At 40.1% G+C, this 12,789-nt stretch overlaps 2 protein-coding genes across 2 annotated transcripts in view; one reads left to right on the forward strand and one right to left on the reverse strand.

Moving 5' to 3' along the window:
* ube2b (ubiquitin-conjugating enzyme E2B (RAD6 homolog)) overlaps nt 1-12,789 on the forward strand; it is a 254,975-nt gene that overhangs the window by 188,072 nt on the left and 54,114 nt on the right. The window lies entirely within an intron of this gene.
* skp1 (S-phase kinase-associated protein 1) lies at nt 3,675-11,448 on the reverse strand. Its single transcript, XM_067423942.1, has 6 exons — nt 11,339-11,448; nt 10,739-10,835; nt 10,485-10,558; nt 6,748-6,891; nt 5,031-5,171; nt 3,675-4,219 (listed from the first exon to the last, which is right to left on the reverse strand). The coding sequence occupies exons 2-6, from the start codon at nt 10,833-10,835 to the stop codon at nt 4,184-4,186; spliced, it is 492 nt and encodes a 163-aa protein (XP_067280043.1). The 5' UTR covers nt 11,339-11,448; the 3' UTR covers nt 3,675-4,183.

Genomic DNA, 12,789 nt, shown 5'->3' on the forward strand with positions numbered 1-12,789 from the left:
GCAGCACAACGAGCAAGGCCGATAATAATCATAAATGTGTGTTGATCATCAGATCCTCATCTGAGAATGATTAGTGAAGGATCATGTGACACTGAAGACTGGAGTAATGATGATAAACTCAGCTTTGATCACAGGAATAAATCACACTTTACTATTCACATAGAGAATGGATGAGTTACATCAGAATAATATTTCACTGTATTACGTTTTTTACTGCATTTAATTAAATAAATGCATATATAGATTATATCATATATACAAAAATATATATCTTTTTTTTTTTTACAATCTAAGGAGACAATGCAAGTCTTAAGTGTTGTAGTACATAAACCAATCATAAAATTGGCATAAAGTATAGGAGAAAAATATTACAGATTTTAGTGGTTATTGTTCAGCAGTGTATTTGATATATTACCGAATTAAAAGCAAGACATGCGATAAATTATATTGGTCAAAAAAAAACAATGGTATTACAACATTTCTGTCCCCCTCACTTCTGAAAAGATGGCTACCCTCCTGCATAGATCTCAGACACTACAAGCATCAGAAGTTTAGTTTAAACGTTTAGCTACTATTGCCACCACAGTAAAAGGCATGTTTGACAATCTGAGGCACTCTGAAGGGGTTTATTCTGCGATAACAACCGGCTGGGTGGACATTATCCCGCTTATTACACGGCTACTAGTCTCAAATAATTATTAGACACAAAATATTGTCTTGAGATTAAATATTTTATTAGCTCTTCCGCAAAGCTTCCATGAAGAAAAACAGTTCCAACCTGCTTTAAGCCTTTATCTATTGCTGCTAAATGTTGAGAATAAATGCTGAAAGGGTTAGTTCAGCCAAAAATGAAACCAAGCCTATGATTTACTCACCCTCAAGTCATTATAGGTGTTTATGACATTCTTCTGTCAGACAAATACAATCAGAGTTATATTTAAAAAGTCCAGGCTAACGTTAATCCCAGCAGTAGTTGTAGTTGTGTTTGAAGTCCATAAAAAATGCAGCTGTCCGTCAAATAACGTGCTCCACACGACTGCGATGGGTTAATAGAGCCTTCTGATTCCAATCGATGCGTTTGTGTAAGAAAAATATCTATATTAAAAACGTTATAAAGGAAACCTGCCTTGAAGTCTTCCATTGTAACCCACGGCTGTTTAAGCCACAAGATGGCGCCAGCGTTAAGCACAGAAGTAGAACCGGTCAAGATAACTCGTAGTACCCGGATGAGCGGTGTGTGTGTTATCTGGAAATAACGTGCCGCTGGAATGAGCGATTGACCAATCAGAATCAAGTATTTCACAGAGCCGTGTGATAAGCTCATTTAACTTCATTTTATCATCAGCTCATTTCAAGATCAAACACCGCAACAGGACTAAGAGCTAAACACGGGTGAGAGAGCATTTCATTTCCTTAGTTTTATTGATGATTATTGTGTTTTTGAGAATCTAATACTTATTTTTAGTTTCACTTGGCAGTTTGCATGTTGGCTTATTCATTCGAGGACATATCTGACTACTACATGTGCACATAGCCTATAACACGCCCTCACGCGTTTATTTTTTAATTTGCCAGGAGTAAAATTGACATATGTCGTTTAAACAACCAAATGCATGTGTCACTTTTCCAGTTTCGTCTAAAATGCTTTCAGAGCACCTTCTGAACTGGTTTGAGTGGTCTCGAAAGAATTTCAGAAGGCATTTAGGTCTACTCCTGATCATTTCACAACCGGATAGAAATCTGGTCAGAGAAACCAATGAAGGAACCAGTTATGGTTCAAAAGGCCATACCTTTAGCAGATGCAGTGAAGAAATGTCTCGTGTTGTTTCCACCAGCAGCACATCTGTCTCTTTTCATTCATAAAATAAATATAAAACGAGGGAGAAGCCTAAAAAAGTCCCGAAGCCTGGCCCGCGTTTGAGATAAGACCAGGGCCGTATTCATAAATAATCTTAATGCAAAGAGTAGCTCCTAGTGACAAAACTCTTAAGAAATTTCTTTAAAAAATGTGGGCGTTTACTCTTAAAATTAACTAAACAATCCTAGTAAAAAACGAGTAATTCAGAAAGCATCTTAACCTTTAAAAGAGGTCTTAAGGTCAAATTTGTTAGGAGCACGGACGAGGACTTTTAAAAGGCTTAAGAGTTTCTTTAGCAGCGGAGAAAATGGCAGAAAGACAAGGAGGGAGAAGCAATATGTTGCTTCTCTAGAGATATTAGAGACATGCTAACATCTCCGGCACAGCGCAGGAATATGTAATATTAAATTAACAGCATTGTAAATAATAAAAGGATTTATATACATATATATATAATGTGTGTGTGTGTGTGTGTATAAGTGAGAGAGAACGGTAAAATGAATGGGAGTCAATGGGATGCTAACAGCAGGTGATGGCTTGGTTAGCAATGGCCGCCCCTATGAGGGGAACGCTTTCCAAGCGCTAGATTACCCCCTTGGCTTTGATCCCCTTTTTGGACAACCAACCAATCACAGTCTTCAAAAGACTGTGTCATACGTAGCAACGGGGTCAGCGCCGCCTCTTCACTAAGATAAAAGTTTTTGTATTTTCCTTGCTCAGAGTTGCTCTCAGATCAGTCCCGAATAGCTCTTAAGCTAAGACTCCTACGTAAAAGTTTTTAAGCTAAGTTAGGAGTTTTCTGAGAGGACTCTAGAGTCTTTATGAATACGGGCCCAGGTGTTTACCAAAATAAAATAGGCAGCGGTTATATGCACTCAGTGAACATAGCATGTTTTCTTAACGATAATTGCTAATTACATTAGTGCAAATAGTGATAGATTCTGTTTACATAAAGTGCAAATAGATGTAGACGCCATTTACTGAGTGAAATGGCTTTACTAAGAGAAAATGGATGTCATTTACACTATATAAAATAAGTTCTTTGCAATCCATGTAAATAGTTTGCATCTGTCAAAAAGTATAAATTGCATGTTATTACTATTTTGCACCTCAGTATCGTTGTACATTAACATGATGGAGTAATAAGTGTAAATGATTAGATTTATTAAAATTAATAAATGGATGATGCCTTAACGGGACAATAAAAGCCCTCTGTGGGAGCCTTAGTTAGCTTTTCTTCACTGACAAACATTGCAAATGATGTGGTGCATTTCAGTCTTTAAGTATTTGCGTTTAGGGTTTAGGATGTTAACTTTATTTGGTTGTATTATTTAGATAATTATTCTCTAATTTTACATTGAAATATGCTGTATGTTATATTGTCCTCTGGCCCTTTAAGAACTGCGAGGCATTCGGTTGTTCGTACTTTGAGGGAAAAAGAAGTCGCAGTTTTCTTCACCGCATCCGTTAGGATTTAAGAAAATGTTTGCTTCTTTTACTGTATTTGCTTGATTTATGAACGGACCAAGATTAAAGGAAGATTTTTCATGAAGAAGACGGATTATGTGGACTGTTTTTATTGGACACGGAGCAAGTTGACCGGAAACTTATGCGAAGCAAGCATACACTACCCAATAAATGCTTTTATTATGATTAAACATTTGGTTAGACACTTTATTTCCACTTTTAGATCATTTCCATGTTCTGCTTTCTGGATTTTGCATATAAACACCTTTAATGTCCAATCAACCGAAGAACGGATGAAGAAAACTGGCCAGACAGTTCAAAGGTGCAGAAATGATATCGCACAAAGAACTGACAAATCCCACAATAATCATTTTATTTTTTTGGAATTAAAAGATTTATAATCCTAATTGCCTGCCGTTTACGAGCAGAACTGTGACTTTCAGTCCTATACAATGAAGCAAAGAAAACAAAGTGAAAGCAGACACAAGTACTTCCAGTTCACAACACACGTTTTATACATCTTTCAACACTGATCTCTCATCAGCACAAATAACGCTGCTTATAAAAATGTTGCGCATTTCTCGAAAAAAAAAAAACGAAAGAAACCAAATCAGCCGTTCGGTGCCGAGCTCAGTGGAAATAAAAGCAGTGGCGAAGGGAGTGCTCTCTCCAGAGAAAACCAGAAAAGGAAAGGGCGATTTAACAAAACACTAAAAATCGCTTTTACACCACACATGCTAGCAAAACACATGGGATTTGACTGTTTATTTGTTAAATATGAACAGAGCAGTGCAATTTTTGTAATTACTTTTTCTAATTTTTTGGAACAATCCATAGTGTTAAAGTGTGTGAGGATCTTCACTTCTCTTCACACCACTGGTTCTCCTTACGTACCTGCAACAAACACACACAACGCATTAGAGAGAGAGAGAGAGAGAGAGAGAGAGAGAGAGAGAGAGAGAGAGAGAGAGAGCGCGAGAGAGAGAGAGAGAGAGAGAGCGAGAGAGAGAGAGAGAGAGAGCGAGAGAGCGAGAGAGAGAGAGAGAGCTCTGAATTGAATTGAGAGAGAGCGAGAGAGAGCGGAGAGAGAGAGGAGAGAGAGAGCTCTGAATTGAATTGAGAGAGAGCGAGAGAGAGCGGAGAGAGAGAGGAGAGAGAGAGAGCTCTGAATTGAATTGAGAGAGAGCGAGAGAGAGCGGAGAGAGAGAGGAGAGAGAGAGAGCTCTGAATTGAATTGAGAGAGAGCGGAGAGAGAGAGGAGAGAGAGCGGAGAGAGAGAGGAGAGAGAGAGGAGAGAGCTCTGAATTGAATTGAGAGAGAGCGGAGAGAGAGGAGAGAGAGCGGAGAGAGAGCTCTGAATTGAATTGAGAGAGAGCGGAGAGAGAGAGGAGAGAGAGAGGAGAGAGAGAGGAGAGAGCTCTGAATTGAATTGAGAGAGAGCGAGAGAGAGAGGAGAGAGAGAGAGAGAGCTCTGAATTGAATTGAGAGAGAGCGAGAGAGAGCGGAGAGAGAGAGGAGAGAGAGCAGAGAGAGAGAGAGAGCTCTGAATTGAATTGAGAGAGAGCAAGAGAGAGAGAGCGCGCGCGAGAGAGCGACAGAGAGAGCGACAGAGAGCGAGTGAGATAGAGAGCGAGTGAGAGAGAGAGAGAGAGAGCGAATGAGAGAGAGAGAGAGCGAGAGAGAGGAAATGAGCACTTGTTTTTACCTGGGCTTCCTCTTCCTCTGTGAAATCATTTTTGATATTGAAAGTCTTTCTGATCTCCTCTGGGGTTTTGCCTTTGATCATGTTTGCAACCGTCTTACAAGTAACATCGAGCAAGCCTTTGATGTCCAAGTAATTCGCAGCCTAAACAAAAGGCAAGAGAGATGAAAGTCAGCAAATGGACGTCGAGCAAATGAAGCAGCGGCCATCATGCGGCCAGCAAACAGGGTTGCCAGGTTTTCACAAAAAAAAACACACAATTGCAACTCAAAAATAGCCCAAAACAAGCCCAATCGCGTTTTTTGGGGATTCCTGGTAAAAAAAAAATGCATTCCTGGGGGTAATATATGTTTTCTGCCAGGGTTCCCTACTGAAATGGGCATTTCCAGTGCTAAATATAACATCATTGGTGTCACATCAACCTGCAGACATGAAAAACAGCCCGCGGCAACGGTGCTAGAGTAGCCCAATTCAGCCGGAAAACCGCGGACGTGGCAACACTGCCAGCAAACGCAGCGCTGCTCGCCTCACACACAGGAGATTAGACTCTAATGGTGGTCAGATTTAAGAAGCAATCATAAGCACTCTCACATTGATTGACTGCCCTGTCTAATTGCATGTGCTGAGAAAAACAGGCTTTTCAAACGTATTAGTGTGGCCTTCATGACAAGATCACGGACTCATTAAGACAGTGGCTTGCTGCCACCTACTGACGATTTAAAGTCATTTCAATATTCAAAGTATTTTAACACCCATAGCAATTAAGCGATTGTAATTGCTGAGCAATGTGGTTGGACAGCCGTCAGACCTCAGACCATTCGGATCGGCAAAGTCACGTGATTTCAGCAGCTTGACTCGCGATCCGAATCATGAATCGATTCACTGACTCATAACGGTTCAAATTTTTGTTTTGAAATCGGCCATCACTATATAAGTCGTTATTTAGTTTATTTTTGCGCACAAAAACTCTTCTGGCCTCTTCATAAATGATTGTAGAGCCGCTGTAGTGAGATGGGCTTTGTAGCGACGTCTTTAGTGCCTTTATGGGTCTTGAGAGAGGAAATGACATTGGTGTCAATGAAGGCCTTTCTGAGCCATCGGATTTCAACACTAATATCTTCATCTGTGTGTGAAGATGAGCGGAGGTCTGACGGCTGGCCAACCACAGGAGGAGTTAATCACACAATTTACATCTCTGGCTGAACTAACCCTTTAAAGGCAGTGTGCTACATTTATCTACAGTTTCAAGCACTGGATTTGTCCTAAAATGCAATAGGCTGCATTTATCTTTATTATTTATCCATCACAACCCAGTTCTGAATCATAAAGCACCAGCTGAGAAGCCGTTTTAAAGGGATAGTTCACTTTAAAATGAAAATTGTCATCCTTTACTCAGCTTCAAGTTGTTTCAAACCTGTAAGAGTTTCTTTCTTCAGCTGAACACAAGGGAAGATATTTTGACGAATGTCAGTAACCAAACCAGAGCCATTGACTTACACTGTATTTGTTTTTCTTACTATGGAAGTCAATGGCTCCAGTTAACTGTTTGGTTACTGACATTCGTCAAAATATCTTCCCTTGTGTTCAGCTGAAGAAAGAAACTCTTACAGGTTTGAAACAACTTGAAGCTGAGTAAAGGATGACAATTTTCATTTTAAAGTGAACTATCCCTTTAAGAATCCTGTGTTAAAGCGTAAGCAGCAGGCTGAGTTTTACAGACCAGAATGAGTTCGAAGAGAGTGCCCTGGTCTACTTTGAGGAACTCCTGGTCCCACACAGGGATGTCATCCGTTCTTTTCTCTTTATTCTCATCGTCTTCAGGTGGAGGAGGGTCGTCTTTATGGTGGGTGCACCACTGGATCACCTGGGGGCAAAACAAACACAACATAAGGCTCAGCAGTAGGGCTGTGCAAGATAGGAGGAAAAATGCCATATGCAATATCTCGTTAAATAAAGTGATATTCAATACGACATTGCAATAAGTGTAAAATCTTTTTCAACTATATTAAAAAAATTATTTAAAAACTGAGAATAAAACCATTTGTGTTTCACATTCTCTCTGGGAAAAGAAAGCATCATGGCAACTTATAAAAGTGGTCAGCAGTGCTTTAGCAAACATTTATGGCACAAATCGTTCACTTTTTGGTGTGTGCGCGAGTGTGTCAGACAGTGCAAAACTGCAAGTTACGGTTTTTCGCAAATTATTGCGTTTAGTAACAGTCGTGTGCCCAGTCTATTCTCTGCTACGCGTCGACCTTAAACTTTTCACAATGTTGAAGTAGCCTATTAAAACCGTTCAGTTATTGCGCGATGTTGCGACATTTCGATATTTTCAATATATCGCAACGCCCTACTCAGCAGTCTTCTCATGATAGTGGAGCCCACAGAACTAGACTGATGCTGCGTCCCAATTCGCCTACTTATACTACATCCTAAAAGTATGTACTCTTTTTGTGAAGTAATGTATATACTTTTGAGTGTGTAGCAGAAAAGTGTGCAAGATTCGGGACTACTTCGTCATCTTTAACGGACTCTGTTGCTTAGTTACGAGCATCCCATAACCGTTTAAACCGCTCTGTTCATCATCATCAGTTCAAATCCTCCTCATTCAGTTTAATCTCCTGCCGTACCGGAGAGAAATGGAGCCGATCAATCTGCCGTGTGTGTGTCTTTAATGCAGAGACTCTCCTTGTGTGTGTGTGTGCGGTTAAAATATAATGATGCTTTAGAAGTTAACGGCCATACGTGTCAAAAGTGCTCAATGCTGCTGTGGGTGAAATATAATGTGGACAACACTGAATAAATATCTTTTCGTCAGGTTAAATATTGATAGTTGGTCACTCAAACCCCTTTATCTAAACTTCTCTACTTAACCGTCGGACTCGCATATCCGCCATGTTTGTAGTTTTTTTAACGCTTTTTATCCGCGTTTGTAGTTCTAATCGAATCCTCATCCAGCTTGCAATGGGTTGTGGGTAATATCAGCCGTTAGAGTGCACATTGATCCGCACTTCCGATTCGGAGCAGAAATAGTAAACCATCCGGGTATCTTTGGTATACTCTTGTCAGCAGACTACGATTTGGGGCATACTAATTCTGTTATCAAATACTATTTAGTATGGATAGTATGAGAATTGGGACGCAGGGTGAGAGACCATTTAAAGGCCTTTGCAGGTGTTTTGAGTAAAAGAGATAGTTCACCCAAATTTAAAATCTGTCATCATTTACTCACCCTCAAGGCACTTTCACACTGGACGCGATTTTGACGCGCAAATAATTCGCAAGATAGTTTTATTTTTCGATCAGCTGTTTGTGTAATGAGCGCTTCCACACCGCCCGTGAATGTGCTGCGGCGATAAAACAACATTAATTTTTTCCGTTTCTATGTCGATTTTTTTTCACTCTAGCGGCGACAGAAACGGCTTCAACCAATCACACACGAGGAAACAAAGGTGACGAAATGTCCAGTTGATGCCAGAGCTATTCATTCAACATTAGCCTTCGCCAGGTGTGGCGTTTCTCATGAGATTACAGCTGTAGGTCTAGTTAAAGCTGTACAGCTGCAGCTGAGTTTACAGACAGCAATAACTTAACCTTTGATACATTGTTGATTTTTTTTCTCTAAACCTTGTGTTCGCGATTATGGAAAGTTAATGTGTTGCCCTCAGTACGTCTGTGGGACTTTACATTGTGACTCAACTGGAAACATCTGCTGCGGATCGATTGGTTCCTGAAGTGTGTGTTAGGCTCATCAGACGCGCAGATTTAAGTTTATGATATTATATTGCAGATTTAACTTTTTTTGAAAATATTACAAAATCTTAATGAATGTTAAGATAAATCAAATAAATCTTTTGAATGGTAATGTATACTTGGGTTTACGCATGAAAACAACACAGTGTAAAAAAAAGGTGTGAGAGGCATTCAGGGCAAACGGGGACAGTGCAAGATAAACGAAAACTAATTAGTCTCTCTATATATATTTAAAATAATGAACTTGAGCGTGCAAAAGACGCAACGTGACGAGGCATGGTTATAGCAGTCAATAAACGGGTCAGTAATGTACGGGACATTTCGGCCCAATAAACGGGATGTCTCGGCAAATACGGGACAGTTAGCAAACCTACTTTTATATCATGCTGAGTTTAATATTATAGAGCCTAAAAATATCCTCTTTTTTATTTTATTTAACTATAACTTTCATGTTGACGGGTTGCCATGAAGATCTTTGAGTTTGTGTTTATGATGGTAGTTTTTCTCAAATGAAACGGTGAAATGCTCATAAAATGACTCTCAGAGAGGCTCTGGAGATGAAGTTCATGCGTTCATGTCCTCGTATGAGAAATGAGAAACGTGGAGTTCTATGTGTGTGTGTGTGTGTGTGAGGTAAATACACTTCGGATAAGAGCCATTCATTCACACAAACACGCAGGATTCGTATTTAAATAGTCTTTTAGTGATTTCATATTCACAGACACTAGTCTATATCACCAGATGTGTTCTCAGGTACCAAAATGTGGCACAGATTGATTTAATGTGAATCTGTGCATGGTAGTACTGACGTAATTTGGTCGGTGCCCTTAAAAGTACCGAGTTTGGTACCCAACCGTATGCATGGGGTCATTTATTATAAAGCCTTGTTTATACTCGACGCGTCCGCATGAACGCGGTAAAAATGACGTCAACGCGAAGTGGGCGGTCATGCGCGTTGGGTCCGCAAGACCCCATTTCGCCTGGTGGTGTGCAGCGCATTTTTGTAACTCCACGCGCAGCTACGCATCCGAAGATGAACGAGTTCTCGGCCGAGCATGACGTCTCATCACACCGGCCCCAGTTTGCACATACAAATAAGATGCTTATAGTTACTAAATGAGTCTACAAAAGCAGAAATAAGCCATTTTAAATAAAGATCCATGTTTAATCAAATAAATAAATCACGACACTAAAGTTTAGTGAAATTAGAAAATATTTACGAGATCGTAAATTTAGTGCATATTTTGTTCTCATGTTAGTATATAATATCAATATAAAGTAATAATATCAAGCCAAGGTTTACAGAGTTTTACACTATTTTTTTGTAGTGTGGTTTTAGGTGAAATGTACTAAAATAAATATCATCACCTGTGGACATTAGCCCACTTCTTTTTCGACGCTTTTTCCTGATGGTTTATTGAACAATTACTCCGAGTCGCCCTCTGTCGTTTCAAAGAATAGCACAACGGCGAGCCCGTCAAGTATAAACGCCTCGTCCGTTTGGGGAGGAGCATGTGCGTGCGTGCGTGCGTGCGTGCGTGCGGACAGCGGAGGCTCGCGCAGCGGAGACAGGCGAAAGTATAAATAAGGCCTAACCGTGTGGTGAAATATGATCTAGACACGCTTGGGGAGAGCCGCCCATCTGTAAAATGTACCCTCATGATATGAAATCAAATAAGCATGATAGCGATGTAAAAGTTTGACCTTCTTCAGGATGGCTGCGTTTACATTGGGCAGAGGAACCGGATCGTCATCTCCTTCATCATCCATCCCCAAATCTGAGAAGAAGAGAGCAGGGATTACAACATACACACCATCATCTCCATACACAACAACATGCTTTCGTAATCATATGTCACAACATCTACGTACACAACAACATGCTCTCATAATTATATCACAACATCTCCATACACAGCAACATGATCTCATACATCACATCCCACAGCTCATCTTACCTTCAAGCATGGTTTTGATAGTCACAGACTGCTTGGCAATCTCCACATCCACCTCAAACATCTCTCCATCGGAGCTCTGCAGTTTAATAGTCGGCATCTGCATGAACAATACACAATAACACACACGTTACCAAAGAATGGGAATGTCAGTCAGGAGCTAATGACTCGTGCTAGCTGTGTTAGCTCACATTTACCAGCTCTCAGACACTAACCAGACTGAGTTAAACCACATCTAGGCTAATGCTACACATAACAAAAACCGAGCTTATAATGGAAAACACTGAGATTTCATACCACATACATTTATCTAACACACTAACTTACACACATATAACGCTTTAAAAGGTTTAATGTGAAGAACATCACTCACACTTTGTATGATTCAAAGTATGACTCGGAAAGCATCACAGAAATATAAAACACAGGCTGTTTGTGATGCTAAGCTAACGTTAACAGCGCGGCTACAGGCCTCTCTTAGCAACCGCTGAATTTACCACGTTACCAAACATCATCATTTCACACAATATTGCGTCCGCTAAGCTACTTCACTATTAAAACATAATAGGACGCGTTAATGTAGCCAGTTTGAGCCGTTCTTACCTTGACTGTGAGAGCGATGAAGCGATGAAACCGAACGTCAACAAGGCCTGAATGAGACTGAGATCAGCGTGCGCGCGCGCGTGGGGGGGGGGGGACTGTGCACGAGCACGAGAACACGCAATGCGCGCAATACTACAAGTCATGATGTAGCCTAGTGATATAAAGTTTGTTGCTTTAGGATGTTAATTCACATTATTTCTATTTATTGTGCAGAGTGATGTGATTTTAAAACACAGAAAAACGTAGAATTGGCCAAATGGCTAACTAATCGTGATCTGTATGTTTAAAACATCTCAAAAATGCGCTTCAGCTTTGATTTAAGTGTTAAAATGTTTAGTAAAAGCAGTTGTGTAAGAGTAGGAGCTATTTATAAAGAAGAGAAGCAACTTTCAGCGACTGAAGTGACCTATTGACTACAATGATGTCAAACAAAAATGGCCGCCCTCAACCTCTGTATCAGCCAATGATGAGCCTGCGAGGATATAGCCACAGTATCATTAAAAGTAATAATAAAATCACTTAAGACAAACATTTATTTTAATATTTACAATGATTTTATATTGTGTAGATTTATCAGGAATAAGTATTGAGGCAGTGAATGAATGGAGAGCTTAAGTGACGCAATGACTAACAGACAGCAGATAAATGGCTATCCACCTGTCAATCAAAGGGGCCACGCCCTTAATTATGCAGAACTTTAAGGCTTTATATAACGTAATCGAATGAGTTTTTAAAAAAAATTCACCCCCTCACAGTCATCATGAAGGGCAAAATTAGCCGTATAGGCCAAAACCACAATTTGTCCCAGGCTGCTAAACATGTTTTTTTCTGCTGTACAGTTGGGCATTTTAACATGGGGCTCAATGAGATTCTTCTTCTTCTGGAGCCTCACTCCAGTGGCCAGTTGAGGAATTGCAGTTTTAAGGCACTTCTGTATTGTCTTCAACAGAAACTGAGAGAGTTTGCCGCTTGGTTATAACCGTAATTAAACAAAACTCTCCTTGTTCTGTCTCCATGTAGCATGTGTTCTCTGGCTCTGTAGGCATTATTATCAAACTGAACACCGTTAGTTTCTGACGTGCTGTTGTTGTTCCACAAGCTCTTGAAGCTCCGCCCTTTTCTTGAAAGAACAGGCAGAGAGCAGCAGCTCATTTGCATTTAAAGAGACATACAAAAAACGGTGTGTTTTTGCTCACCCCAAAAAAGTAGCAATTTTAACAAGCTATCCGGTCGTTAAGTCTGACGCGGCACTTGGTCCAAACACTCGATCTCATACCACAAGAAAAACAACAAACAGGGCTAATATACACACACACACACACACAATGTGTTATAATACTACAAAACGATTATAACCTTTATCTCCATACCAAAATTCAAAATGGACATCAGATTGAGATTGATTCCCTCTACACACCATTCTTTGTAAACCCTAGAAATGGTTGTGTGTG

This window comes from Pseudorasbora parva, chromosome 18, assembly GCF_024679245.1.
Source record: "Pseudorasbora parva isolate DD20220531a chromosome 18, ASM2467924v1, whole genome shotgun sequence".
Taxonomy (NCBI): Eukaryota; Metazoa; Chordata; class Actinopteri; order Cypriniformes; family Gobionidae; genus Pseudorasbora; species Pseudorasbora parva.

Excerpts from the sequence above, each read along its gene's own strand:
- skp1 (XM_067423942.1), bottom strand. The coding sequence starts at position 10,835 with ATGCCGACTATTAAACTGCAGAGCTCCGATGGAGAGATGTTTGAGGTG. Across the intron at positions 6,892-10,484 it reads ACGCAGCCATCCTGAAGAAG|GTGATCCAGTGGTGCACCCA; the intron begins GTCAAACTTTTA and ends TTTTGCCCCCAG. Across the intron at positions 4,220-5,030 it reads CAGAGGAAGAGGAAGCCCAG|GTACGTAAGGAGAACCAGTG; the intron begins GTAAAAACAAGT and ends TGTTTGTTGCAG.